The 25,545-nt window shown below is 38.0% G+C and overlaps 3 protein-coding genes across 3 annotated transcripts; all 3 read left to right on the forward strand.

Moving 5' to 3' along the window:
* Positions 1 to 2,255: 2,255 nt before the first annotated feature.
* Positions 2,256 to 3,045, forward strand: LOC120291983 (wall-associated receptor kinase-like 8). The gene has a single exon (XM_039309820.1). It carries the CDS (start codon positions 2,416 to 2,418, stop codon positions 3,043 to 3,045), a length of 630 nt encoding a protein of 209 aa, XP_039165754.1. The 5' UTR covers positions 2,256 to 2,415.
* On the forward strand, positions 3,035 to 4,839 carry LOC120291330 (wall-associated receptor kinase-like 10). The gene is made up of 2 exons (XM_039308559.1): positions 3,035 to 4,648; positions 4,691 to 4,839. The coding sequence occupies exons 1-2, from the start codon at positions 3,907 to 3,909 to the stop codon at positions 4,732 to 4,734; spliced, it is 786 nt and encodes a 261-aa protein (XP_039164493.1). The 5' UTR covers positions 3,035 to 3,906; the 3' UTR covers positions 4,735 to 4,839.
* Positions 4,840 to 4,885: 46 nt separating this feature from the next.
* On the forward strand, positions 4,886 to 7,137 carry LOC104440005 (wall-associated receptor kinase-like 22). The gene is made up of 3 exons (XM_039309821.1): positions 4,886 to 4,889; positions 4,978 to 5,028; positions 5,670 to 7,137. Exons 1-3 carry the CDS (start codon positions 4,886 to 4,888, stop codon positions 6,857 to 6,859), a joined length of 1,245 nt encoding a protein of 414 aa, XP_039165755.1. The 3' UTR covers positions 6,860 to 7,137.
* Positions 7,138 to 25,545: the final 18,408 nt, after the last annotated feature.

Consider the following 25,545-nt stretch of genomic DNA (forward strand, 5'->3'; position numbering starts at 1 on the left):
AATCAAATCAGTACTTTAAAAGTTCGATTATTTAATGATGGTGCTATGAAGGACTGACTCAACATTTACTCTTAATTCGTGCATAGACATGTACGAATCATGTGTCTGCATCAGTATAGCTGCACATCACTCGTCAACGAGAGAGCCAACCCCAAAAAACGCGTGAAGGACGAGGGGGATCCCCGGAAGTAAATGAATACAGAGGAAGGTTCGTAACTGCGTTGCATTGCTTGACCTTGACCTGCTCACGCTATCATCCACGGCCATTTAAATGTGTTATAAACTAAATTTTTATGTTGCATTTAAGAAATTTTCTTTTCGTCAATGTTTGCGATAGGAACGGTGCACAAATCGGTAGTAATTTTTATTATCTTTTTGATACAAAGTCTAGTTTCCTATGATATGCACGCAACTTGAGATTTTCTTTCGAAATATAGAAGACACATCGAAATAGGAGGTTCCTCCTTCATCTTCACTTCGATATTCTAGTATATTCTTTTTCATATTTTAATTAACTCAAGCCAATAAGTCATTGATACGTTACCGGTTAGTTAAAAGTAATTTACTTGACTATTTAGCTATAGTGATGAATGGTGACAATTGATTAAGTGACACTTTTCATCAATCAAATGCAATTTTGTATTTCATCAGCAGTCGCCGAGGGCTTCATGGCCATTGCCTAGTGGTCGGCGAGCCTCACTAGAGCCTCATTGGCCATTGTGGAGGAAAAAGCAAAAGAAGGAAGAAAACGAAAAGAAAAAGAAAAAGAAAAAGATTCAAAAAATTCAAAAAAAAATATATCATTAAAAATTGTCGATGTCAACGCCGGCCGCGTAAATTGTTTGGATGACCGAACTAAGACAATTACAAAATATTTGGAATTAAATTGGCAAAGACAAAATGTTTAAGATTCAATTGGTATAATTATAATAGGTTTAGAATTTTTTCAGTAATTTTCCCAAAAAATAGGCTCTCTTGTCTCTCTGTCCCCTCATCACTGAAAATAAAAATAAAATAATGCCAAGAGTTCAGAATAATTTATGCAGTATGATCCAAAGCATTAGCAAATTAATTAGAGTATTTTAAAGCAAAAATCATTTTAGTTTTCTTCAATCCAAGCGCATGGGACACAACGTCTTCCATTGTGGAAGCAAAAAAACATGCCACGTGATTCACGTTCATCTTCTACTTTTTTTCTGGAGGGCCAACAATATTCCCAAGTGCTGTTATGGATGGCTTGCGCAAATAAAGCATTGGGCTTGTTCCACGATGTACCTAACTCGAGAAAAATGAAAGTGATTTTTGCTTCAACAATGAGAGAGATACGACACTCCAACATCGCACCACGATTAAAGAAATTAGAAAGCAATCACTTTCGCTTTAATAAAAGTGAGCTTTGCTTTCACTATTCTAGATTGAAAAGATGCCAACACCCTTTTCATTAGTCGTAGGATAAATTAGTCCGATGATTTTGCCATTCAAAAAGAGATTTTTGTCGTGAAAAGCGGTTTTCCTTCTCAAAAAGGAGAGGGAAAAAAAAAGTTGGAACATGAGAGCTGGGTCATCGAAAGTTGTTTCATTTGAGACAACGATTTGATTTTTGTGTTCATCTATAGAGCAAAAATTATTAAACTAATACTTGCCCCAAAAAATTATTGAATGGATATAACTCTGAGTCCAGGCATTAAAAATTATCAAGTAGAATCTTTTTTTTTTTTCTTTGCTCAGTTTTAATGTGTTTAAAGGGATCTACAGCAAAAGATCTTGAAGAGTCACCCATCTCGATAATGTTCCCAGTGTTTCTCATGAAAAAAATGATGACTAAATTATCTAACAAACAATTGGAGAAGTCACAATTGGCTACTTTAATTAGTGTTCTCCTCCTATGAAGCTTTGACATTTCTGTTCTGAAGGAAAGGCGGACAAGAAGTCCAAAATCTTGTATATGGAATACAATCAAGTCCTAAATTCAATTAAGTCCCAAACCTTCTTCAAAAGTACAATTGAATCTTTTTGATGAACAATATCTAAAATTGTTTCATGTCACTCAAAAAGTGTTATAAATTGCACTTTTCAACATAATTTTAGGATGTAATTACATCTTTCAATAAAGGTAGAGGAATTAATTCAATCAATTGAAAAGTAAATTACTTAAATTGCATTGTTTGCTAAAGGTTTAGGACTTGATCAAAACAATTTAAAAGTTTAGGATTGAATTACATACATATAAGATTTCAGACATTTAAGAGTTGTAATGCAATTTTTTTTCCCTAAGGGAAACATCTCAGAGATATTAAGAAGTAACAGATGGAATAAAGTTATGCGTACGGTACATGAGAATTTTCCCTTTTTCCACTTCAACAAGAATATAAAGGGACTCCGCCCATACCTGCTTTCTCCAGTAATTTTTGGTCCATGCACTTACGAAACTTGAATATCATGTCGACCTCAGTGTTTCAAATTCTTCTGCTTCTGGTTTTCCTCAAGTTGCAAGCATCAGGTGCTGCACCTGGACTTGCGAAGCCTAACTGTCTTGAAACATGCGGGAACGTCCCCATTCCCTTCCCCTTCGGAATAGGAGCCGGGTGTTTCTTCGAGGAATGGTACCAGATCGTCTGCCAACAAAACAACATGGTTCCCATTCTGAAGAAGATTGGATTGCGAGTTCTCAACATTTCACTCCCTGATTTCGACGTGGATGGCATGATTAACGTTAGTCTTCCTGTAATTTACTCAAATGCAAGCTGCGGGGGTGACGGACGTGCTGCGGGGGTGAGCTTGGTAGGAAGTCAATTTGTCTTCTCCCAGACAAGGAATATCTTTACATTGGTCGGTTGCAACACCCTGGCCACAGTGAATATCACACAATCAGCTTTTGTCGGTTGCAGGTCGAGATGTGCTGGAACCAACACCAGCTTTAGCTGGAATAGTGCTTGTTCCGGGAGGGATGGCTGCTGCCAGACTATGCTCCCCCTTAACCTTCAAGGCTTTAGTGTGGATTTCAAAGAAAAAGGTGGACATCAGGGTGCAAGTATGCTTTCTTGAGGTCTGACTTTACAGGTTTATATGATTTGAAATTGAATAAGACGGTTCCAGTGGTGCTGGAATGGGGGATTGCGAACAATACTGACTATGGACGCAAGCTTATCCAGCAGTCGAAGATTCCTACTTATCCTTCCATATGTAGTACACAAAGTGTTGACAACGGTGAAATGCTATTTACACGGTGCTATTGCCTTTGGGGGCCTGGTGGTAACCCATATCTTATGGAAGGATGCAGAGGTAACACACTCCATGCTATCACGTTCCATTTTTATTTATTTTGTAGATAATACGGAATGTGCTATCACATTCCGTATTTAGGGGCATCATACAGTGAAGCGGTTTGTTCATTTCCAGATTTTTTTCTGAGAAGAACGCATTCATACTGTATAATGATTGCATACATGCATTTCTATCTTCTTTTTGTTAGTTTTTCTGCCCAAGATTACACAAAGTGAATGCACTTTCAAACAAAATCGATCAAATTATATTGATAGTAATTAACTGGAATTTCAGGGGAACAGGACAGTCCTTTAGTTACAAGCACAATAATTTAGCCATGGAATTAACAATTTATGTGGAAATGTGACCTAGCTTTGGTAATTTTACTCAAGTAGATTGGTTTCGCTATTAATATATTTGCTTCTGGTTTCACAACCATCAGGAGATGCACCTCAACTGCAAAGTAACTGTGCTGAAACATGCGGGAACGTCACCATTCCCTTCCCCTTCGGAATAAAAGCCGGGTGTTTCTTGGATGATTGGTACCAGATCGAATGCCAACAAAACAACAGGGTTCCCATTCTGAAGAAGATTGGATTCCGAGTTCTCAACATTTCACTCCCTGATGAAGACGTGAATGGCATGATCAACGTTAGTCTTCCTGTGATTTACTCAAATGCAAGCTGCGGGGGTGACGGACGTGGTGCAATGGCAAGCTTAAAAGGAAGTCCATTTGTCTTCTCCCAGACAAGGAACATCTTTACAGTAGTCGGTTGCAACACTCTACTGACAGCGAATGGTAAAGAATCAGCTGTTTTTGGATGCCGGTCGAAATGTGTCGGAGCCAACTTCACCAGTAGCAACTATGGTGCTTGTTCCGAGAGGGAAGGATGCTGCCAGAGTTCGCTCCCCTTGAAACTGCAGGGCTTTGGCGTGGATTTCGAAGAAGAAAGCGGAGATGAGGGGTGCAAGTACGCTTTCTTGGGGTCTCATTCAGGTGGTTATGATTTGAGATTGAGTGATACGGTTCCAGGGGTGTTGGAGTGGGGGATTGCAAACGATACCACGTACGCACTTGGCCTTCTCCAGCAAGGATACTATCACTCAAATGAATCTTTCACCTGTACAAGATTTAAAAGTTTGAGCATTGAAGGAGAAGGAATTATATATAGATATAGAAACTCCAGCATCGACAGTGGTGAAATACTATATGCGCAGTGCCGTTGCCGTAGGGGTATCATGGTAATGCCTATCTTTTTGGAGAATGCAAAGGTAACATATTTCATGCTATCACATTGGGAATTTAAGTGCACCATACAACGAAGTGGCTTGTTCATTCCCAGATATTCCTTTGAGAAGAATTCATACACGCTATTTAATGATTATATATATATATATATGTATATATATATATATATATATATATATATATATATTGGCCCAAGAATGTACAAAGTGATGCACTTCTAAACAAAATTGAACTTATTATATTGATAAAAATTTACTGGAAATAAAGGGGAACAGGACAGTCCTTTTGTTACAAGCACGATATTTTAGCCCTGGGATAAGCAATTTTATGAGAAAATGAGACCTATTAGCCTCCTTAATTTTACTCAGGAAGATGGGTTTTGCTGCTAATATATTTATGATATCATTTGTCATCAGATATTGCCGAATGTAAGTCAAGGTGTCGCGGGACTTGTGTGGACACAGGGATCTCCTTTCGCTGCGTCAGTGGTGGAAAGATCAAGTTCATTCTTATTGGTAAGCAGATCTTTCAACCTAGAATTTTAGACCGCTTCATGCTGGAGAATTGCTAGAAAAAGAACAGCATAGCATAAATTATGTTCAGAAAAGGTACATAAATAAGATTTACATTACCCTTCGTTCTAAAATGATTGTCCATTTGCTTGGTGATGATTATAGATAAGTTTTCATCAATAGTACCTATCAAAACAACCTCAAAACTTTCTTCGTGCACTAATACTTATATTTGATAGCTAAGACAGCACTTAGAACTTTTCTAATGTTGCCGCTTCACATCTATCAAAAGATAACCAAGGTTCCTACTTACTCTTGTCGTATTTGAATTGGAATTATTACAATCACAATCAAGATGAATGCTGGTAGGAATTTTTTCACTTTCATCAATGGTTTTCTAGTTTCCTAGTAAGGGAGGTCAGTTGTACAGTCCACTTTGTGTAAGAATATCACCTGATGGAACTTAGCAGGAGACAAATTAATTTAAGGTTGTTAAGAGAAATCCACATGAAAGGAGCTCGGGTTAATCACTCTTATATGATTTCCTCTTAATCAGATTCACTAACATATTTTATGATAAGACCTTATAGATAAAAGAAGGGTGCATTTTTTGGACTTTTGCCCCTTAATTTTTTGTAATGCAGGGGTTGGGGCAGGCCTTGGGGCACTACTTTTGTGTCTTGTTTTATGGGGGCTGTACAAATACATCAAGAAGAGAAAAGAAATCAAGCTTAAAGAGAATAATTTCAAACGTAATGGCGGTCTTTTGTTGGAAAGTGAGCTATCTTCTGAAGGCCATGTTGAGAAAAACAAATTGTTCAACTCCAAGGATCTAGAAAAGGCTACTAACAATTTCAATGAGGATAGGATACTTGGGCGAGGTGGACAGGGTACCATTTACAAGGGAATGTTAACAGATGGAAAAATAGTTGCTATTAAGAAATCAAAAGCAATAGACGAGGGCAAAGTCAAACAATTTATAAATGAAGTCTTCATTCTCTCACAGATCAACCATAGGAATATCGTTAAGTTATTGGGGTGTTGCTTGGAGACAGAAGTCCCACTTTTAGTATACGAGTTTATACCAAACGGGACTCTATACCAATATTTGCATGACCCAAAGGAAGAGTATCATGTATCATGGGACACACGCCTACGAATTGCAACTGAAATTGCAGGAGCCTTATTCTACTTGCATTCAGCAGCCTCAATTCCCATTTATCATCGAGACATCAAGTCCACTAATATCCTCTTGGATGAGAAATATCGGGCCAAAGTGGCAGATTTCGGTACTTCCAAGTCTGTTTCCCTCGATCAAACTCATGTAACTACGTTGGTGCAAGGGACTTTTGGCTACCTAGATCCTGAATATTTCCAATCAAGTCAATTTACAGACAAAAGCGATGTGTATAGCTTCGGAGTTGTTCTTGTTGAACTCTTAACAGGACAAAAGCCAATCTCGTCGCTAAGGGAACAAGAAGGCAGAAGCCTTGCGTCCTATTTCATAATTTCGATGGAAGAAAATCAGTTGTTCGACATTGTAGATGCTCAAGTTTTGAAAGAAGGTAAGAAGGAAGAGATTGCATCCGTTGCTAGCCTCGCAAAAAGATGCTTGAACTTGTATGGGAGGAACCGGCCTACAATGAAAGAAGTGGCAATGGAGTTAGAGGGGATGAGAAAGCTCCCAAATCCTTTGGGTATTCAGCAAAATCAAGAGGACCGGGAGGCAGTTGAATCTTATGCTGCTGCATGTAAGTCCAGCAAGTCAAACATCGACGCTGATGTCACTACATTTTCGGATGTGCAGCCATTCTTACCTAGTGAGACGTGGTGAAGATCTGTTTTGCCTCTCACACTTGTGAGTTATATTGCTGCGTTTGTCATGGAAATCAGTCTTCAAAGCAAAAAAAAAGAGAAGAAAGAAAGAAGGAAAGCTTGTTAATTTACTAATAGGAGGATTTTGGTTAGTTATGTATTGGTAATGAACTTATTCTCGATGTTTGGGATCAATAAACTGTTAAGTCATGCCAATCCCAAGTTTATTCTAGTTATGTAATTAGCATGATGCCGTGATTTCAGCTCATCTTGAGATCTTTGAATACTTGCTGTCAATTCGGTTGTTGCAAAACTTCATCAGTCATGCAGTGAACCAGCCTTTGAAATTCAATTAGATTTGTACTTGCTGAGAAGGAAAAACAAAAATGACGTTTCCCTTCAGGAAAAGAAGGTGAACTTGCATCCGCCTTCCCCGCCCAGCTCTTCCCTGAAGATCACACTGAATTGCTGATGGCATAGAGGGATTGTTGCCGGCTGCCGATGCTCTAGCTGCTTAGATACTCACCACGTGATGTATCAAACTCACCACTCGAACTACATATGACTAGTTGCAGAATTATCTCTCCCGATCCTAGCCAACCTTACTTGTCAATTTTCAATGGCAAAAACGAAACAGCAAAAAATCAATCGTGCATGGACCAACTCGTATATAAGAGATATTTACTCCTCATTTTAAGCATAGAAGATGTTGGGTGCTCTTTTTTCATATTTCCATTGATTTTGTCGCGATAGTAGTGTTTGATTAAATGCCCTTAAGGAACGTAAGTCATGTTGTTTGTAGAATAAAATTCATATGGATCATAAATTAGTTTTATGTCTTCATTATTGATGTTGACACCCGAATTTTGTAAATGTTTTAAATATCCATTTATTTTGCAAAAATATAAAAATTTAGAAAAAAAAAAAAAAAAAAGCAGAAATCATAAAAAGATGATGATGATGTTGATGATGATGATGATAAAGTAATAGTAATAAAAAATGCATGAGAGTGAGAAAAAATGATGAAAAGATAATGGAAAAGTCGAGTGGGCTGGTGTAGCATGGCCCGCTATTTTATTTCTTTTGGAGCCCACTCTCTTTTTTTCTTCCAGCCCACTCTTTTGGCCCATCCGAAATTAAATAAAAAGAAAGGCCCAGCCCATCATCCCTTTTCTCTCCTTTGTGCACGCGTGCCCACACACGAGGGAGGAGGGGGACCCAGCGGCAGTGGTGCCAGTCCAGTGACGCCAGCAGCGATGACGCCAGCAGAAGGAATATTCCAGCTGTCGTCACTCGTCAATGGAGTGGAAGAAGCAGCGAGAGGGGGCGTGCAAGGCAGAAAAATAGGAGAGAAGGGCTCAGTTCGTGGGGGGCTAGCCAGAGAAAAAAATTGGGATAAATATATTAGAATGGCCAAAAGTTATGTACAACATTTACTCTAATACCAAAAGTTTACGCCAATTCAATTAAATGTTAAATTGGAGGAAAAACGATTATTTTGATGCCAACCACGATGAATTCTGGCCAAATTGATTAAATGTCACTTATAATTAAAATTATAATATGACTTGACAAATTTTTTAAAAAATCCAATCCACGTGACATTTTCACGTGGCATGCTTGGTACTGAAGTAATCCTTTTTTTAACAAAGACTAATACTAAAGTAATCACTTTAAATAAAATTAGTTAGTAATTACTTTAAATAAAATTTATCAATCAAATGATCACTTTTAATAAAATTTGGTACTTAAATTATCATTATTTACAATTTTTGGATAACATCGTTTAGGGGTTATATGTTGACTAGGCATGTTAATGAGTCACATAAGACTGAAAAATTAGTAATATATAGTCATGTCGGATTTCTGATAATCCGGACCATAGTTGGCACTTAGATAATCATTTTTTCAAAAAAGTAGCACTTAAGTAATTCGAAAAAGAAAATTGACACCAAAATGAGCACCATACATAATTTTTAATGTTTTTAGTGTACTTACTCTAAGAAAAAGTAAACGCAAGGGAGCCATTCTTTTGGGGAAAAAGAAGAAAGCAAGAGAGAGGAAAGGTTAAGGAGAGGACATTTTTGGTTTTTCCCTAGAGTGACTAAAGTGAGGTCATTGGAGCTCATTTTAATGCCGATCAAAGGTCCATGCGGCGTTGTCCTTCATCATTTCAATTTTTTGTTTGGAAAATTTCAAAAATGGCCCAAAATGCCCTCATTTTCTCAAATAAGGATTTGAAGCAGATCTTATTTCAAATAAGAGCTTGAAATTCTATTACTTTTCTCAAATAAAGACTTGAAATGAATCTTTTTTTTTTTAAATAAAGGCTTCAAGTGGCTATGTTTATTTCAAATAATGACCTGATTTTTCGACAATCAACGATATTTTCCTCATTTACCATTTTCCCTTTTTTTCTTCCTTTTTTTTTTTTTTTTTTTTTTTTTTTTTTTTTTTGCTTGGTTCTTCTTCCTCTCTACCATCAACTAACCACTGGCGATGGCCATAGAGGGCTGGGCGAGGGTCATCCTTGCCCAATTCAACAAGGGGCCACCCATGCCAACCACAAGTAAGGGACAACCTCGCCTGGGTGAGGCAACCCTTGCCTTGGGGGAGGCTACCCTCACGGTCATCTACAAGGTTGACCCTCGCCGGCCACAAGTGAGGACTCCACAACCCTTGCTAGCGGTCGGGAAGGGTTTTCAAGCCTCACTAACCCCAAGTGAGGCCGATACTCACAAGATCTGGCGAGGGTGGCCGATGTGGGCTTGCAAGCCCTCACTCGTTGTCAATGAGTGCTTGTAGGCCCTCGACCCTTCCTTGCAGTTGACGAAGGTGGCTAAGCCCTCGCTAGCCCTTCCCAGCGACTAGCGAGGCTGATGTCAAAAATGAAAAAGAAAAAAGAAAAAAAATTGGCCAAAAATACTCTTAACCGATTGAAAATTTTAACTAGCTAGCGATCAGCAACATCAAGCCCTTATTTGAAACAACCATGGTTACTTAAGACTCTTATTTAAAACAACTAAAGACATTTCGGGTCCATATGTAAAATAATGTCAACTTCGGATCTTTATTTGAAAAAATGATAGCACTTTAGATCTTTTTGGAATTTTCCCTTTTTCTTCTACAATCGTGGAGTGGCTTTAGCCTGAACTCTCTGGCCATCGCCGATCGAGATCTTGACTCGTATGATATACCAATACCAAGTAAGATTCCCCTTTCCCGAACCCCAAAAAGAACCACCTGGGTTGATTCATTCTCTCGGCAAAATCTTGTTAAACCGAAGTGATTTCATGTTGAGCTATAATGCTTTGAACCCGGAATGCGAGTTTATTAATGAACACCAAATACTCGGATGTATTTCTTAAATGAAACACAGAATGTTTGAGAACCCCGAACTCGAATGGAGAATTTTAAGTGATTCGTGATAGACTGATATGGGATTAACATGAAAATGTGTTGATTCCAGCCTTTATGCATCATGTTCAGTCTGTAGGTTGCAATAAATTTCGCCCTACAATGCATGCTTCAAATCGCATATCAACCGTTTGATAAAATGCTTGACAGAATGCCGAATATTGATTCATCATTGAATCCCGAGATCTGTTCGTGTTCGTTTTCTGGGTTGGTTGAATCTGCTATGATATTCTTTTTTTCTCTTTGTCTGACTATGTGATTCTATGGGAACGATCGATCGCCGGCGAGCGAGCCGAGAGTCCCCCTTTGGCCGAAGCTCTCACTCCACATCGGCGAATCCCGCTGTCCAGGGCTATTCTAGTTAGGCCATTCTCTCCATATTCGTGTGTTTATGTTCGCTTGTTTTTCTGGTTTGCTGATTTTAGAACCCATGGTTCGCATAGTTTTTGTTTCGGTGAATTTGTTTTGGGTCGCCGGAGTAGACGGCCGGTGATGGGCCGACGACGGTGAGGGGTGGACGATAGGCCGGCGAGTGGTAGCCCGAGTGGACGACCATGGAGGGTAAGGGCTCGGCGGCGGCCTGAGGTTTGGTCGAGGTCCCCTGGTTCGGTGAAGAATGAATTTGCAGGCGGCCAAGGGGATGTTCTCGCTGAACATGGTCTGCGAAGAAGAATGAAGGTGCACGAGAAGAAGACAAAATAGGAAGAAGACAAAAGGAATAAAAATAGTTAAAAAAAGGAAAATCAATGAAAAATTAGTAAAATCTAAAAATAAAATTTAAAAAATCGTTTTATAATCCGATGCGGGTCGCATCCGGGCATACGGGTCGGATCAAGTAAATGCGGTCCGAACCCATTCCCAAATATAATAATAATAATAATTATTATTATTATTATTAAAAATTCTAAAAATTGTAGAAATCATTATAAATTTCAAAGAATTTGAAAATATTACAAATTTCCTGAAATTTTTATAAAATTAAAAACTCATAAAATCCCTAAAAATTTAATAAAGGTTTTTAAATTCGTAAAAAATGTATAAATCAGAAAATTCATTAAATAAACCAGAAAAATAATTAAAATAATTAAATAAATTTAATTAATTGAAAAAATAAACAATATAAAATTCAGATAAATCATAAAAATCATAAAAAAAAATTCAAAAAAAAATTCTAACCCAGAATCTTCATAAAATTTTAGAAAATTCAGAAGATCATAAAAAAATTTCAGAAAATTCAAAAAAATTAATTTAAAATATTTTAAAGTTCATAAAATTCAGGAAAATTCAGGAAATTTTCACCAAAAAAAAAATTAGAAAATTGGAAAACTGTTAAAAATTGAAAATCCAAAATTGGACGAGTCTTTAGGACTTTATAATAGGTTTATTTGTTTTGAATTGCTTCTCTTTTTAGAGACAATTTAGGACACTTATGTGTTTTCTTTGCAATTATACTTGGTTGCGCCTCTTTAATACCTTGTATGTATTTTCTTTGTTTTAGAATCGTTAGGATGAAACCTAGAATTCTCTGATAGATTGCTATGGTGTAAGTTAGCATTTAATCAAGTAAGATACTAGAATGGCGTTAATCTTAGAATTAGTGTAATCAAGTTCTCTGATTTAGAATCTTTGAATGCACAAATAGTCAAATATCCTCCTGTATTTTACTCAGTTGCTAGTTGATCAAAAAAGACTAGTGGTGGCTTCTAAGTCAAAATTTATATAGGATTGATTGATCAAAAAATGAATGTCCGATGTCGTACGAGATATAGACTATGATCGGTGAATCATTTGCAGTGTTAACAATCGATGGTCCACCCGTGACCATCATTTGTATGGACCATTCGATTAATCTCATAAGCAAGTATCTTAAACCTGATTTTACCCTCCTTGGGTCAGAAAGAGTCAAGTCGAGACAGCTTCAATTATAAATTGAGCATAAAATTGTGAAATTTAAATTATGGATTTTTTCGTAGTTCGAATTGTCCCAGACACTACTTTTTTCGACAACATATAATAGCTTCAGATACACTCCTTGGGTTGTCTAATTCTTGTATTTTCATCTCAAACTTCACAGTTATCAAATTCTTTGAGAAAGAACTTTTCTGTAAAGCTGATTTTATTTTTCACATGTGCATTAGATCTGTTCCCTGAAAAACATCAAAAACTGTGGTTTTTCAAAATTTTATCTACTTTTCTATTAAATTGATTATAGATTCTATGTTTATCTGATAATCACCTTCAAAACTTCAAGTGAGAAAGAGGGATCATGACCAATATTGGCTTCTCTTTTTCTGATAGTTTTTCTTTTTTAACTCTGGGCATATGTTTTTTTCTTTTTGAATACTTTATTTTTTCAAAAGATTGGTTTATAATGGAAAGTTTCATAAATGGTCTCACAGCTCATAGCATACTTCCCTGAAACCCAAATCTTCTCCCCAGAAAAGTTCAATATCCAATTAATTGGGCCCCTCTTCCAGCCAGCCGAGAAAATATTCAGTGGTTAGTGCGCGCCACGTCATCTGCTGACCTGGTGCGCACTAACCAATGAAATACCGCCACGTGTCCCCAAGCGGGACCCGCTGAAAAAGGAAGGCTCTGATTTTTGGTCGGCTCGGCTCGACTCCACCGCAAAAGAAAGTACGGTTAGCTTATTCCCCTGCTCAAATTTTTTTCGCTCTCCTCACTCGAATTTGCTGGGTTTTTCTCTCTTTCTCCTCTCTCGCCTTTCTCACTCTTCCCTTCCTCTCTCTTTCTCTCTCCGACGAACAGGACACGACCTCCCAGTCTCTCTGTGCCCTCCCTCTTTCCGACCGGCGAACCACCGCACGGGACCGTCGAGAGGACCTCGAGCAATCGACGAACCACTGCACGGAACTGGCGAGAGGACCGCGACCTCCCTCTCTCTCTCTCTGCCCTCCCTCTTGCCAACCGGCGAACCACCGGAGCAAATCAGACCTAGGTTTTTTTTTTTTTTTGGGGAGGATTTTTCTTTTTTTTTTTTTAAAGGCCGAGGGGTTGGGCTTCTTTGTTTGTGCTGGCCGGACGACGGAGAAGGTGATCATCGAAAGGAGAAGCACCGGAAGAGGAGACTGATGAGGACGAGGAAGTCATTTACAAAATTGAAGTTCCGGCGAACGGTGAGCTGCGAAGCTGATTCGGCATTCGGTTAGATGTTGTGTGTTTCGGATGGGTTTGGAACTGTTTCGCGAGTCGTGGGTGAGTTTTGGTTCGAGGGTTTAAGATGCTAGTGTCCGTCTTCGGATGGGTTAAAGTCTTTCGCGGACCATGTTGCTCGTAATGGCTATCGAGATGCTGTGTGTTCGATCTTTGAATAATTTGTGAGAAATGCCTGGATGTGAAGAGAGGACTCCGCTGAGTTGTTTTGAATAATTTGGTGAAGTGGTGATGATAGATATGTTGCTTGAACTAGTTTTCATTCTCGAGATCTATATTCAATTTGATATTTTATTTGCATGTAATAGATGCCCAGGCCCCCAATCCCTCCACTTAGTACATCAGATGCTTGTGCTTATGCTAGATCCTGAAAATGTTCTACTTGGATTGACATGCTCGGATTCTCTCGATATTTTAGGCAAAGAACACTGGTTGCAATTGGGACTCATGACTTGGATACGCTAGAAGGCCCCTTCAGCTATGAGGTGTGTGTTTAAACTAATTGCCTAAACTAGAATCTAAAAAGAAGAATTCTGCACATGTCCTACTATCCTCACTTGAAGCTAAGGCCCAATTAGAACTTAAATGGAAGATTTTCAGATTGTTGGCATAATGGATCTTGTCATGATAGAGTGTTATTCGGGCTGGAAGCTTGTGCTCACCTATTCTTTCCTTTTTTTCTCTCTATATATTTAAATGCCCGAAGGATTCCCTCTTGAAGCTTCTTTCTACCCCACACTTTGCCTCAGCATCTATTACGTGTTTTCGAGGAGTTGCAGCTAGCTAGACAAGCTTTGACCAGTTCAAGTTTTGTCATCCTCTGAGCTTGTCCCAGAGGATGGTATTACTATATATATATCCGAGATACTCTATTTTGATCCCAAAAATTCGTAGCATTATGTTTCGTTATCAGGAGTGCTCATCTACTAGATAAAGCATAGACGAAAACAAACATGACAAGGAATTGCACATTTGGTTTAGCTTAATATATATGAGTTATATATTTGCTACAGCTAAATGTTTCTTCTTAATAAGTACGAGTTATATATCTGCTACGACTAAATGTTTCTTAGAGCAAAGTATGATAAAATGTTACGAGTGTTGGAGAAATCCTCTTGAAGTATTTTCAAGGCGACAAAACGTTTCCATCGTCTAGTCCGGTTTGCGACTCTGCTATTTAAAGTCTGAAGACCTCCGGACAGCCAGACTCAAGACTCAAAGTCTATCCTCATTGACAGTCTCTAATCCGTTGAAGAAAGGTTACCCAGAACTGGATGTTTTGTTAAGGGCTTGACCTTATCAACTTGAGAAGATCACGTGGCTGGAATAGACACAACGGAATCCTTTGATTGATCGAGAATGACTCGAAAATTAAGAAATCGATGATTGCCTAAATATTCTTAGAAGGTTCTACTTATGGAAACTGAGATCCTGATTGTATGGGTGAACAGAATTGATGGGCTATCGACACGTTCTTTTAATAGCCCGAATGATCTTCCTAATTGATTCCGTCCAACGGGTAGATTGGAGGAATTCCTTTGGTAAGTGCCAAAGGGTATGATGGCATAAAGGAGTATATAAGGAAGACGTTCTAAGTTGTTGAGGTGTGCGCGATAGAAGAATTTCAAAGTCTGAAGCTCCTTGTTGTTTAGACAATTCCTTTGAGCGAATACTTGTATACAAAAGAGAGTCTATATTTGTGAGAAACCTTGAGGAGGTGTGATAGAATATCTACATTGTAGAATCAAGGAAAATCAGTGCTGTAACTTCTCTTTTGTTCATAGTGAAATCCAGCCGGTGGGCTGTCAGTGCGGAAGAGTGAACGTAGGCTTGGAATAAGCCGAACCACTATAAACCCTGTGTTCAATCTTCTCTCCTTACTCTCTTTACTTTGATCGTAAATCATTTTGTGAACTCCTTTCTATCGGATGCCTAGAATCGCTTCCGTATCTCGATAAATTGTTTGTGCACCTCTTCACCTCCCTCTAGGTGCTTATACTAGCTATCTCAATTGGTATCAGAGCTCGTGTACTCACTTTGTTTGAAGTGTTTTACTTCAGAGTAAAAGATCCATGGCTAGTATGTTGGCTCCAAGGCTGGTAGAAGGGCAAAGCAACACCAGACCGCCTTACTTTGATGGAAAGGACTACAACATATGGAAGAACAAGATGAAGGCGTTCTTAAGATCAAAGGATCCTCTGGAATGGGACGTTGTAGAAAAATGAATCATTCCTAAAGCTGCATCTGTCTCAGAAAGAGGAAAGGACACTGTTGAGTCCAGCGAAATGAGTCAGGAAGAGATAATGAAGATACAAGCTCTTGATGTAAAAGCAATTTACTCTTTATATTGTGCTTTATCACCTACTGAATATAACAGAATATCTTCTTGTGATACAGCCAAAGAAGTCTGAGATAGATTACACATTACCTATGAAGGAACCGATCGAGTGAAAGAGACAAGAATCAACATTCTTCTCGGTCAATACGAAGCCTTCAGAATGAAACCAGGAGAATTTATAACTGACATGTTTAGTCGTTTTATAGAAATCATGAATGGTCTTGAAAATCAAGGTCAACCAATTTATGATCCCATGAAAGTAAATAAGCTACTGCGTGGACTCTCTAAGGATTGGAATCACATTAAGACCTCAATCAAAGAGACTCAAAGAATCATGCCACTGTCTGTCGATGGGCTGGTTGGGACCCTTTAGTTTTATGAAGTGGAACGAATCAATGAAGATGAAGATCCCAAAGGTAAGAAATCAATTGCATTAAAATCTAATGATGATTCTGATGTAACAGATTCTGAAGACGGCATGGATGATGAAGAACTTGCTCTCATGATAAGAAGATTCGAAGCTGAATAGAAAAGGAAGAAGATTCAATTCAAGGAAACAAAGTTTTCAAAAGCAACAGACTAAGTCTCATGAAGATGATGAATCAAACAAAGATGTAGTCCGCTTTGAATGCAAGAAAATGGACACATCGTACTAACTGTCCTCTTCCGAGGAAGAAGAAAGGAAAAACTGAAAAGTATCGAAAGACTCTCAAAGTTGAAACCTGGAGTGATACGGAGTGTGAAGATAGTGATGATGATTATGCCAACATATGTCTAGTGACACAATTAGACTCGAATCAAACTCCGAGACCGATTCGATTCGTAAAGTGAATTCGAGGTAAGTAATTTCAAAATCCGTATTAAAGTTTCAAAATACATTGATGAATTATGTTTTAGTCTTAAGACTTCTCTTAAAAGAATTTCTAAACTCAAAAGGAAAATTCTGCTTTAAAATAACAAGAGAATGTTTTGAAAGAAAAAGTGAAATGCTTAGACCGGGATGTTTCTTCTCTCAAATAAAGTAAAGATAATCTTTTGAAAGAAAATACATTTTGAAAAATGATATTTCAAATATTTCCAAAAGATTTTCTCTAGGATCCGAAAACTGGAGAAAATACTTTCGTTCAAAGATCTTATTTCAATAAATCTGGTTTGGGAATGACTCACAAACTATTCCTTTAATCGATTTTCCTAAAGTAAAAGAAAGAATTAAGCAAAGACCCACAAGAAATACTTACAAAAATCATTTTGAAAGAAACTTTGTAAAACCAGAGGTCGCAATGCTCTTAGATGTTCAAAATGCAATAGTGCATCATTTTGAGAAAGAATGTCCTATGGCTTGGAGACCGGTCAATAAAGTCTGGGCAAAAACCGTATATCAGACTAACTCAAAAGGACCCAAGAAAATATGGGTACCAAAGAAAGCTTGAGTTTCTTTTTAAATGCATGTCACTATCAAGAAAAAGGTGAAATGGTATCTGGATAGTAGATGCTCGAGACACATGACAGGAGACTCAAATTACTTCATAAAGATTGTTCAAGTGAATGGTGGAAAAATATCATTTGGAGGAAGCAGCAAAGGAAAAATAGTAGGATTTGGAACTGTAAAGATTGGGAACCTCACAATAAGCAATGTTTCTTTAGTTGAAGGGCTCAATTACAATCTGTTCAGTATCAGTAAACTCTGTGATGCTGGTTTCAAAATCAACTTTCAAGAGGGTATTTGTTCAGGAACCAGTAAAGACTCTACTCAGTCTGTCATGGGTCGAAGACATGGAAATATCTACCTCGTAGACGTGAAACCAGATGAATCGCAATGTCTAATCTCAATCCAAGACGAAGCGAACTTATGGCACAAAAAGCTTGGGCATATCAATATGAAGCAGATAGCCAAAATCTCAGCAAAAAAGCTTGTTCGTGGTCTACCCAATTTATCATACCAAAAGTCTGATCTATGTACACCATGTATATTGGGAAAACAGGTAAGAAATTCCTTTAAGCCAATAAATCAAGTTTCCACTAACCGTGTATGCAGCTCTTGCATATGGATCTCTTTGGACCAACAAGAACGCAGAGCATTGGAGGTAAAAAATATTGCCTAGTAATTGTGGATGACTACTCACGATTTACTTGGGTATATTTCTTGGCAAGTAAGTCTGAAACTTTCTCTTACTTTGAAAAATTTGCTAGGAAGGTTCAAAATAAAAAGGGGCATGTTATTTCAAGTATAAAAACAGACCATGGAGGTGAATTTGAAAATCAAAATTTTGCTAAATTTTGTGACGAATTTGGTTTACAGCATTTGTTCTCTTCTCCATATACTCTCGAGCAAAATGGAGTTGTGGAAAGGAAGAATAAATCTCTTCAAGAAATGGCCAGAACTCTCTTAATTGAAAGCAATATTTCTTACGGTTTTGGGTCAAATGGGGTTTCAACATCATGTTATATTATCAATAGAGTTTTTCTAAGACCTATTCTAGAAAAAACCCCCTATGAATTATTCAAAGAAAAGAAGCCAATTGTTTCATATTTTCATGCATTTGGATGCAAATGTTTCATATTGAAAAATGCAAATGATCGAGTTGGTAAGTTTGAAGAAAAGTCAGATGAATGCATCTTCCTTGAATATTCAACCACAAGCAAAGCGTCAGAGTCTACAACAAGAAGACTCAAACTGTGGAAGAATCAATGAATGTCAAATTCCAAGATTCTATACATAATGAATCTATTCATACTCATTTTGAAGAGACTGAATCTGCTCCAGACTCTACAAAGTCTAATTCTCAAGAAGCAGCTTAGACTTTGAAGGACCATCAACAAGTGAATGTTGAAGATTTTAGTGAAGGAAGTGACCATCAATCTGATAAATTAACCAGCAACTGGAAACATAAGTCCAGTCATCCCAAAGATCTTATTATTGGTGACATCAATGAAGGAATCCGCACAAGATCCAAAAGGCGAGAAGAGTCTAGTGCTGTGACTCTTATTTCTGAAATAGAACCCAAGAGCATAGAAGAAGCTTTATTCGATGAAAGCTGGATTGAAGCTATGCAAGAAGAACTCAGACAATTCAGAGTTAATAATGTCTGGGAGCTGACTCCTAAACCGAAAGGTAAATCAATTGTTGGAGCTAAATGGGTTTTCAGGAACAAGATAGATAAGAAAGGAAAAGTCATAAGAAACAAGGCTAGACTCGTGGCCAAGGGATACACACAAGAAGAAGGGATCGATTATGACGAGACTTATGCACCGGTAGCAAGGTTAGAAGCAATTCATTTATTACTTGCATTTGCGTGTCATAAAAATTTCAGGTTATTTCAAATGAATGTCGAAAGTTCTTTCTTAAACGGTTTCATCCGTGAGGAAGTCTATGTGGAACAACCACCAGGGTTTAAAAACCCAAAGAAACCAGACTCAGTATTTAGACTCAAAAAGGCCTTGTATGGCTTAAAGCAAGCATCTCGAGCTTGGTACGACAGATTAAGTAAGTTTTCAATTCGAAATGGATTTGTTAAAAGTAAAGTAGACACTACCCTTTTTATTAAAAGAGAAAGCAAAAGCTTTTTACTTGTTCAAATATATATGGATGATATTATTTTTGGATCTTCTAATGAAAGCTTGTGCAAGAAATTCTCTAAGACTATGCAGGATGAATTTGAAATGAGCATGATGGGTGAGTTAACATTCTTTCTCGGGCTCCAAGTGAAACAACTAGAAGAAGGAACTTTCATTCATCAAGAAAAGTATGCAAATGATCTTGTCAAAAAGTTTGGACTAGACAATTGCAAAAAGGCCGACATACCAATGTCAAGTTCCTTGAAGATAGACAAAGATGAAGGAGGAAAGAAAGTCGACCAAAAGCTATATAGGAGTATCATCGAATCACTTCTTTATCTTTCTGCCTCTAGACCTGACATTTTGTTTAGTGTTTGCATTTGTGCCAGATTTCAATCAGACCCAAAAGAATCTTATTTGAATGCTGCGAAGCGTATTATCAAGTATATTTCATCAACATCAAGCTTTGGTCTCTGGTATCCAAAAATGGGAGACTTTACTCTTCTTGGATATTCAGACGCAGACCTTGCTGGATGCAGAGTCGATAGAAAGAGCACCTCGGGTACTTGTCAACTACTTGAAGGCGGGACCGGAGTGTCTTGGTTTTCAAGAAAGCAAAGTACGTAGCTCTCTCTAGGTTGAAGCATAGTATATAGCTCTCGGAAGTTGTTGTTCACAAATTCTATGGATAAAACAACAGTTAAGAGACTTTGGAATTGAAGACTCATGCACAGAGATTAATTGCGACAACACCAGCGTTATCAACCTCACCAAAAATCCAATTCTCCACTCAAGAGCAAAGCACAGAGAGATTCGACATCACTTTATTAGAGACCATGTTCAAAATAGAGATGTTTCAATTCAATTTGTTGACTCAAAGAACCAACTGGCAGATATATTCACAAAGCCTTTTGAGAAAAATCAATTTGAGTCTATCCGTATCAGACTCAACATTTTGAGGTATGAGGAAATCAAAGTCTAAAGACTTTCAGACTCATACATACAAGACTTTAAGTTAGTCTTGGTACGACCGTCAAACTATAAGTTAGTCTCTCTTTCTCTCTCTCGAATCTTATCTTGAAGAGGTACGATCGTCAAATTGTGTTAAATTGTTGCTATATCTAATCGACGAAATTACTGCATCGTTTCATTTTCAAAAAGGAAGTTATTTTTGAAATGACTATTTTCGCGGAAAAAGACTGTTATTTTGAAAAGGCATCTTTTTTATTTTCCTTTGTGACGTTTCGATTATCTCTCCTTTTTACCAATCGTGTATTGTTGATTGCTCTTCACTACACTCTTAAAAACCCTAGAAAGCATCGATCCTCCATTCCTATTTTCTTCCCTCGTTTATTCTTCGAAAAAGTTGTCATCTTTCGTGGGAAAGTCAAGCAAGGAATCTTCCAAAAACTAAGAAAGATGTCGTCTTCAAGAAAGTCTTCGAGAATCGCAAGCAAGGGACCACGACGAATGAGTGAGGGGCCTACGCACTTCGATCTCACTGAAGAAGATGTGGCTCCAGAATAGCAATCGAGTCCACAACATTCTCAGTAGCGTCACTCTCCTCCATCTAGCCCTCAAGGCGTTGATCATCAACAAGAGGAAGAAATCATCGAGGATGCAGACCCTGTAAGAGTTCAAAAGCCCGCTTCTATTTATAAGCTATATCGTGCCTTAAAAGCAACGCGTACTCCCTTGAAATATGTGGATGATTTTATTAAAGAGAAAGGGTATGGAAATGAATACATCTTTCTGCGAAGAATGGAAAGTTTGGGAATTGCTCGTAAAGGGCTGGCTGAGGAAACTCTTGTGAATATCCTGAGTGATCCTCATGATTGGGGACCGAATCCTATAGATGAGAATGATGATGACAATTGTACAGTCAATTTCAACCGAGAATGGGTATTGCGGTTGAAAGTCGAGGAAAAAAGAGATTTGTTCAAATCGAAGGAATAAAAGGATTTGTACTCGAAATTGCTGAAGCGTGGGGTAATAAACCCTCGGAGTGTGGATTTTGATTTTCTGGATGCTGTAAATGTGAACTTAAGGGAAAATTTCGGTTATCTTCAACTTGAAAAGTTCTGCTCCGACACTACAGAGGCCTATGCTGAACTAACCGCATATTTCTATTCAAACCTTAGCTGTTTAGATGAGAATAGATTTTCCTTCAGTGTCAAAGATCAAGACTATGTTGTGGATATGGATATGCTGGCAGATGTGTTGGGAGTCGAGAGGGGAAGATATCAACCGATCAAAGTTTCTATTGCTGGTGCTACATTGGAACTTGTCAGGACAGAGAACGAGAGGAAAAGATTTCCTACTTAAGGATGAGTGCATTCAACATCTTGCTTCATAAGATTGTGATCAATTGCCTTCGACCAAAATCAACTTCCAAAACTGATGTTTCAAGTTTAGAGGCAAAGCTGATGTATACCATTCTCACTAGGAAAAGGTTTTCTCTCCCTCACACTGTTATGTTTCACATGTATAGAGCGATGATGAAGGACAGAGGTCAACTTCTTTACCCAAGTCTTGTGACGAAGTTATTCAGACATCTGAATATTTAGCCTCCGCAAATATTTTATGTTCGATCATGCGATCATATGGTGGTAGGACTGAAAATGGTGACCAAGATGCGTCTGAAGGAATTGAACAAGGCATTGGAGAAATTCAAGGAGAAGACTCCACTTAAAGCTCATCAAACCTCTTCTTCATCAAATTGGAAAGGAAAGGAGCCCTTGGTTGCTTCAAAACCGAAAAGAAGAGCTTTTATTGTTGAAGATGAAGATGATGATGAAAATCTCACCATCTCTCGCAATGGCTTTGAAGAACTTAAGTCGTCTGTTCCGGGGAAAGAATCGAAACAAATGGCGAAAGAAGCAGAGGAGAAGGAAGAAGAAGAAAGAGAAGCTGAGAAAGAAAGAGTTGAGACAGAAGAAGAAAGAAGAGAAGAAGGAGAACTTGACGAACACTCTTCTCCACCAGAAAGCATGGAAACGGGGAGATCAAAAGAAAAGAGGGAAGTCCTCATATCCGATGCAAGTGAAGGAGTCAGTCACTCACCTACTGAGACCCAGAGGACGTTTATGCCTCTCAATTTCTAGAAGAAGGTCATGAAATTTCATCGCCAAACCTGCGAGATTATGTTGATCTACCATCGTCTGCATTTACTCCATCAGATCAAGCTGAAGCAAGTACTCAGACTGATAATGCAGCAGATTTTCGCAGAATCATGGATATTCTCTTGGAGATGCGAGGTCAAATTTATGCCTTGGGATGCGAGGTTCAAAATTTGCAAACTGCGGGTCAAGTTTCTTCATGTTCATTAAATGATAAAATCCAAGCCCTCACTGTTCAGACTCAGGCCAATGCCAAGGGTGAGGAGATCGCACAGCTGAAAGAAGACTTGAAAAGGCTGGAAGGCATCGTTCAGTCTATGGGAGATTTCCAGCTTGTCCACGTTCCCAAGCAATCTTGACTTTATTCCATTTTCATCTCAACCTTTTTAATGCTGACAAAAAGGGGGAGAGATGCAAGATTTAAACAATTTAACTTTTAATCATGTGGTTGGTGTGTTGAACTGGTTGTTAGATTTTGTGGATTGTTTTGATCTGTTTGACTTTGTTTTTGTGTCTGGATGAGAACTAAACTAGACTTGGACTTGACTGCTTTTATTAACTACCATTGGTATCTTATGGATGGCTTTATCACTTATTAGACTAACCTATTTTCTGTGGTTGCGGATTCTAGTGTTATTCATTTAGCCATTTATCTCTATAAGATATGCATATGTGTTTGAGAAATGTTTTGCAGATCAAAGTTGTCCAAATCTGCAGGAAAGTTTTGTCACCATCAAAAAGGGAGAAATTGTTGGAGAAATCCTCTTGAAGTATTTTGAAGTTGACAAAACGTTTCCATCAGTCTAGTCCGAAGGTTTGCGAATCTGCTATTTAAAGTCCGAAGACCTCCTGGACAGCCGGACTCAAGACTCAAAGTCTATCCTCATTGATCTCTAATCCGTTGAAGAAAGGTTACCCAGAACTGGATGTTTTGTTAAGGGCTTGACCTTATCAACTTGAGAAGATCACGTGGCTGGAATAGACACAACGGAATCCTTTGATTGATCGAGAATGACTCGAAAATTAAGAAATCGATGATTGCCTAAATATTCTTGGAAGGTTCTACTTATGGAAACTGAGATCCTGATTGTATGGGTGAACAGAATTGATGGGCTATCGACACGTTCTTTTAATAGCCCGAATGATCTTCCTAATTGATTCCGTCCAACGGGTAGATTGGAGGAATTCATTTGGTAAGTGCCAAAGGGTATGATGACATAAAGGAGTATATAAGGAAGACGTTCTAAGTTGTTGAGGTGTGCGCGATAGAAGAATTTCAAAGTCGAAGCTCCTTGTTGTTTAGACAATTTTTTGAGCGAATACTTGTATACAAAAGAGAGTCTATATTTGTGAGAAACCTTGAGGAGGTGTGATAGAACATCTACACTGTAGAATTAAGGAAAATCAGTGCTGTAACTTCTCTTTTGTTCATAGTGAAATCTAGCCGGTGGGCTATCAGTGCGGAAGAGTGGACGTAGACTTGGAATAAGCCGAACCACTATAAACCCTGTGTTAAATCTTCTCTCCTTAAATCTTCTCTCCTTACTCTCTTTACTTTGATCGTAAATCATTTTGTGAACTCCTTTCTATTGGATGCCTAGAATCGCTTTTATCTCGATAAATTGTTTGTGCACCTATTCACCCCCCTCTAGGTGCTTATACTAGCTATCTCAACGAGAAGTGCAGCGTATCACCGACTCATGTTCCTTTTCCTTTGGTCTCAGGCTTTGCTGCCTTCCAGTATAAGTTTCATCCCCTTGAAGCAGGTAGTTTCATGATAAAGATTGTATTTTTCTGTTCATGCATGTGCCATGAGGTGATCTGTGGAGAAGATCTATGTATTTGTAAGGATTTTGTTAACTGTTCTCTAGGGGCAATTCTTAAGTAGTTGATTAAGAAATTTTTATGGTTTTCAATTGGATGCACAGATTGTTCTTGTGGTATTTGTAATTTTTTCTTTGGAAAGTGAATCATATTAAATAAGTATGCTTAACAAGTGCCCTTTTGTTAACAGTGCTCTAAGGAGACTTACTAAGTAACTAAAAGGAAATTTTGTAGTTTCCAATGCATTAGCATGTTTTTTCTAATTACTATTTTGCAAAGTGAATTATTCCAAATTAAGTATGCTTAACATGTCAATGCCACTTTTGAGTTCATGAGATTGCTTTCATTTATGTATTTGTTTTGTTTTCTCTACCAAGCGTGATTGATGTGTTGGCTGATCGCGCCTTAGTTTCTGTTACGATATTAGGTGAAGAACTTGAGCTGATGAACTAATGGAATTTTATAAGGTGGGTCCTCAATAGCTGCTCCTTTTAATGGTCTTTTTATAACTGTCATATTTGTTTTGTTACATATATCTTATGCTTGGAACTTGCTTATTCAAAGGTGTGCTAGTTGATATCTTCCCGTAAATGAAGAATTATGTAATAGTTCCTCCTTTTTGCCATGTTGTTTTACCTGTTTTTCGCTACTTTGTTGCAGTCAGATTTGAAATTGAAGAAGTTCTTGCACATAATAGAGAACTACTTTGTGTTCCCTGTTATCTATGATTCAAAGAGGTATCTTGGTTTCTTCATACACTCTTTTTTGTAATGTGAGTTCCATGTATAAATATGAAGTGTGTATATTGATGTTAAGGAAAATAATAAATAACCACTTAAATGTAATGATGTGTTGACTTAGTTTTGATTCAACCATTGCCACTTAAGTCATTAATATTGCAACCTTGAGTTATTTGGGGTTGATTGATGCATCGGGTTCAATTTGCAAGAGAAAATAATCTAGGCCTTCAAGCATCTTCTGCCACATTAAGCCACTAAGTGCTTGGTCTCGTTTATGAGTTGAAGTGAGATCAATTGTTCTGTTTAGGTGTCACTAGTGTTCTCAAAAGCACCGGAGTTACAGGCGGGCACCCAATGTGGCGACTCCAAAAGCACCTCAAGTAAGGCTGGTCATTCTCTCGGGCATTCCCTCAAGGAAAAGATGAAATTAGGTCATGTTCTTTGACCCTTTTTGTTCCTTTCTCTAAACAAAACTGAGAAAGGAGGTATATTATTTTAGTAAAAGGGTGAAGTTTTTAGAAAAGCAGTTGTCGACTCT

The sequence above is a fragment of the Eucalyptus grandis genome, chromosome 3 (assembly GCF_016545825.1).
Source record: "Eucalyptus grandis isolate ANBG69807.140 chromosome 3, ASM1654582v1, whole genome shotgun sequence".
In the NCBI taxonomy this organism is placed as follows: Eukaryota; Viridiplantae; Streptophyta; class Magnoliopsida; order Myrtales; family Myrtaceae; genus Eucalyptus; species Eucalyptus grandis.

Coding starts and splice junctions, on each gene's coding strand:
- LOC120291983 (XM_039309820.1), top strand. CDS start 2,416: ATGCACTTACGAAACTTGAATATCATGTCGACCTCAGTGTTTCAAATT.
- LOC120291330 (XM_039308559.1), top strand. CDS start 3,907: ATGATCAACGTTAGTCTTCCTGTGATTTACTCAAATGCAAGCTGCGGG. Junction 4,649..4,690: donor ATACACGCTATTTAATGATT/ATATATATATAT, acceptor ATATATATATAT/ATATATATATTGGCCCAAGA.
- LOC104440005 (XM_039309821.1), top strand. Junction 5,029..5,669: donor GATCAAGTTCATTCTTATTG/GTAAGCAGATCT, acceptor TTTGTAATGCAG/GGGTTGGGGCAGGCCTTGGG.